This window comes from Vanessa atalanta, chromosome 9 (assembly GCF_905147765.1).
Source record: "Vanessa atalanta chromosome 9, ilVanAtal1.2, whole genome shotgun sequence".
NCBI lineage: Eukaryota > Metazoa > Arthropoda > Insecta > Lepidoptera > Nymphalidae > Vanessa > Vanessa atalanta.
The window spans coordinates 2985975-2989939 of record NC_061879.1 but is presented as its reverse complement, the minus strand read 5'-3'; the positions used below and the strand labels follow the sequence as shown (position 1 = coordinate 2989939).

The window sequence follows — 3965 nt, the reverse complement described above, 5'->3', positions numbered from 1 at the left end:
ATTTACTGAAAAACAACAAAAAAAACCTGTACCATATATATTAATTATCTGCATGATAATTGTATTATTTATAAATTATTTAAGTAGATTATATTAAATTTGATTATTTAAATTTATATTATATAAGTTTAATTACGCGTGGGGTGCTTGATATTTTTTTTAGCTATTGGTATTAGTAGAGTAATGAAAATCTTTACAGTAAGTAACCCACGGTTTTTACAATAGTCATGATTGTGTTTACCTGATTCATTTCTCTACCGAGTAGCGACGTCAGCACTGTTACACTCCGAATGAACTCCTACATTTCTTTATGTCGGTTAGCCAGTTTTTAAGACTCGCCGATTTGGCCGAAATTCAGTCAGAAGGACATTCGCTTAGTCGTTATTTTATTTCACTTTGCATTCATTAAAAAAAAAACGGTATTCTACATTACGCGTTTATTCCTATAGTTTTTCTCGAGATATTCTTTGTGAAACAGTTCTACAGTTATTACTTTATTACCCAAAACCCATCTCGTATATAATAACATGATATACTCGTAGAGTATTTTATCATCTTTTACCTAATAATGATTTATTTCAAATTATTTTCCTTCCCGTTAAATTCAAAGAGGCCAGTTATAAATATGTATTTGGTCAAATAAAATTTACATAAATTGCTTCGGTATTATTTCCTATCTTTTAACAGTATGCGTTTTTTGTGATGATTTTTAAATTTTCTTGTTTGAAATTTCAAACTAAAAATCGCTTATTTTATACACATTGCTCAGAGAGAAAAAAAAATGTTTGTGTTCCTGTAATTGTTGACTTTGAATTTGTCTTTGAAATTTTAAGCTGAAATCAAACCCAAAGTAATTTTATTTCATGGATAACAATTATCATCAGTTTAAAAATACCAACTCCTATTTCACCCTTTCTTTTAAATCACCTATTCTTACTACACTATCTTTACGTTATCAGTTAAAACCATCAAATACATTATGCATTGTTTATACACAGTTGCCAGTGTCGTTTCAATTGGTAAAGACTTTATGATCGGATTAGAACACATTGTTTATGGGCAAATAACCCTACAGTAATACGAAACACGTGTGCGACTTGTCGGTTCTGTGATTCTCGCTGATAGTAACGGTTCTGTGGTGGAGGCACGGTGCGTGACTCATCTCGTTCATTGAGTAGTGGTCCATTGAGGGGCGCTCACGCTCATTACCGCTTCGCCGGCCGGCCCTGCGCACACGCATAGCGCGTTGCTCGCGAGTCGCGGACCATTAGTACACCGACGCACTGCCTACGACATGTTGCCTCTCATCTCTCGTTACAACGTGAGTTAAACCTACGACTTCCTCTCAAACGAAGCCTACATATTTTAAATCACTACGCGCTAGTTATATTTGCGTTTACTTACAAGTGTTTTTATTACAGATGGAGAGCTTTTCGAAATCGTGCGTCTGGCTTGTTGCAGCGGCGCTCTTGGCCGCTAGCGGTGTGAGTGCTGGCGTCGGAAGCAAAAGGCCTTTTACGCCGACCGATTCCATCTTGGATATTATCGACACTGAGCAAGTCGAAAGAATACTCGCGGCGCGAAGGCGAACAGAAGAGGCGACGGCTTCGTCAACGTCGTACGTTCAGAGAAATGAGCTCGGTGAAGGTAGTTCCGAGACAATGGTCGTGTCCGCACCAGAGCAGGAGGATGTGACCGAAATACCTAAAGGAGCGGCGTTTCGAAACATACTTAAGTCTTCGAAAAATGCATTACTCGTCACTAAAAAAGAATATCTGAAAGAAGATTGGTGCAAAACCGAACAGTTAGTTCAAAAAATTCGGGAGCCCGGATGTTTACAGGCGACAGTGATTAACAATTTTTGTTATGGACAGTGCAACTCGTTTTATATTCCGAAAGGACCGCGGCGTCGTGAAGGCAATGACGAGCGGCCTCCACCTGCGTTCAAATCGTGCTCGTTTTGTAAGCCAAAAAAGTTCACCTGGATCACTGTTACGCTCCGCTGCCCTGGACAGAATCCCCCCTTTAGACGCAAGCGCCTACAAAAAGTGAAACAGTGCAAGTGTCTTCCGGTGGGTGTTAACTGATGTTGACTCGTGACAGACCCTCCTCACAGAGGCGGACAATACGTCCAGCTCGATCCGAGTCGCATCTGAGGCATGTGCTGACCAAGCAAGAGGTTGGAATGGGAGAGAATTAATAAAAGCAATAAATGTGACGTGAGCGGGCTCGTAATGACATTGTTACCTGATGTTTTGATTAGTGATTATCACTCGCACATTGGGGCAAGTATGGAGCGGACTGTTAAACATATTCGGAACGCGTGCTCTCATACGTCAATAGATATGACGTCATGCGATGCAGATATATAACGTCTAATAACTTTGTAATAGAGCGGCTTCGACTGCAAGTCGTGAAGCAAGAGCTTTAATTGTCTGTAGTGTGTCTGATTAGTTGGCCGCTGTTAGAAAACTGTCGACTGGTGACCTTGCTATCGTTTCAAAAGTATTTAGTTCAAACGTATCCACGGAAAAATCTCGGAATAACGCGTTATTATTTGAAAATCTAGTGCTATTCTGTTATTAACATCAGACTCAACGTTTCTGAACGTTTCGTACGGAATAAATGTGATATTAGTTGTAGGCAAGTCTCTAGTTGTTACGTATTAAACGAACGCGAGAAACAGTTTCATGTTATTTATTATAACTATTTAATAATATCATTATATCATAGTTGATACCAAAATACGCTTATATTGTATATAATCTAATGATAAGTATTATTTCATCGTGATACAATAAGAACGAGATACTAATATGAACAATTGACAGAGCAAATGTAATTTGTCAGACTTAAAGTTAATTCAAATGTTATGATCTCTATTTGCTCTCCAGTCGTATTTTGTTTATAAATAACAATTTACATAATATATTGTCTTGTGTTATGTTTGACAAGTGTAAAATATATCTCGCGAGAGATATCATTAAGCAAACAACGCCCGTGCATACTCACCTCCATTGCCCTCTTTTGAAACGCACGAGAATTCGAACTCGTGTTCGAATTTTTTTTTTTTCTTTCTTTTTATATTACATATGAAATCAAAGATTTTTGTTTTTTTTTGTATAAAATTTGAATAATTATTGATAATATCATATACATAAATCAGATAACTTACTCTATTACCAGTAGTATTAAAACTATTTGTACTTAGATATAACAAATATTTCAATCCACTACTTTTAGTCAGGGCGAAGATAGCGCAAGACCGAACTGAAAAAAGACTATAAAAATCATTAAATATTGATAGATATGCACATGAAAACACATAAGATTAGACGTAATAAAGATAAATATAATCGGACTATGAACTTAACAAATAAAATAGAACGTTTCTTTAAAAAATAATAATGACGTAATAAGCAAATTGTCTAAACTTAACCGTAGGCGTCGTATTAAGTATCTTAGGTAAGTCTTATAGTGTGTTTTGCCTTTAGAAAACGTTCAGATTACTGTTGTGTAGTAGATTGTAACAATATTATGAATGTAGGATCTTGCTATAATATCAACCTACTTTGATTCAACCTTGTAGAGGTAAATATGTTTTCGTTCACGAACTTACATGTAATTGAGTGTAAACGGTCCTCTTAGATCTGCTAATGATAAAATAAAATTACATATGTCAACATTTACTGTAAAAAATAATATGAATTCTATTAAATCAGAATTATGTATAGAAATATAATTTTAAGTTAAATAATATTTTATTTTGAAAAGTAATTTTTATCTGTATATATATTTCGTCACAGATAAAAAAACGCCTTATATTTTTTTGTGATAAATGTAATCAGATTAAAAATGTAATTCATTTTAATGGGATAAATACAATTTTAAAAGTAAATAACGTATTATAAAAAAAAGATTTATGTAATAAAACAACGAAAATACAATAAATTTCTTGCCGATAC

General features: G+C 34.9%; 1 protein-coding gene across 1 annotated transcript; it reads left to right on the top strand.

Annotated features, from left to right (window-relative positions):
* The first annotated feature begins 1219 nt into the window (after positions 1–1219).
* LOC125066245 (gremlin-1-like) lies at positions 1220–3699 on the top strand. Its single transcript, XM_047674248.1, has 2 exons — positions 1220–1321; positions 1422–3699. The coding sequence occupies exons 1-2, from the start codon at positions 1295–1297 to the stop codon at positions 2085–2087; spliced, it is 693 nt and encodes a 230-aa protein (XP_047530204.1). The 5' UTR covers positions 1220–1294; the 3' UTR covers positions 2088–3699.
* Positions 3700–3965: the final 266 nt, after the last annotated feature.

Coding starts and splice junctions, on each gene's coding strand:
- LOC125066245 (XM_047674248.1), top strand. CDS start 1,295: ATGTTGCCTCTCATCTCTCGTTACAAC. Junction 1,322..1,421: donor CTCTCATCTCTCGTTACAAC/GTGAGTTAAACC, acceptor TTTTTATTACAG/ATGGAGAGCTTTTCGAAATC.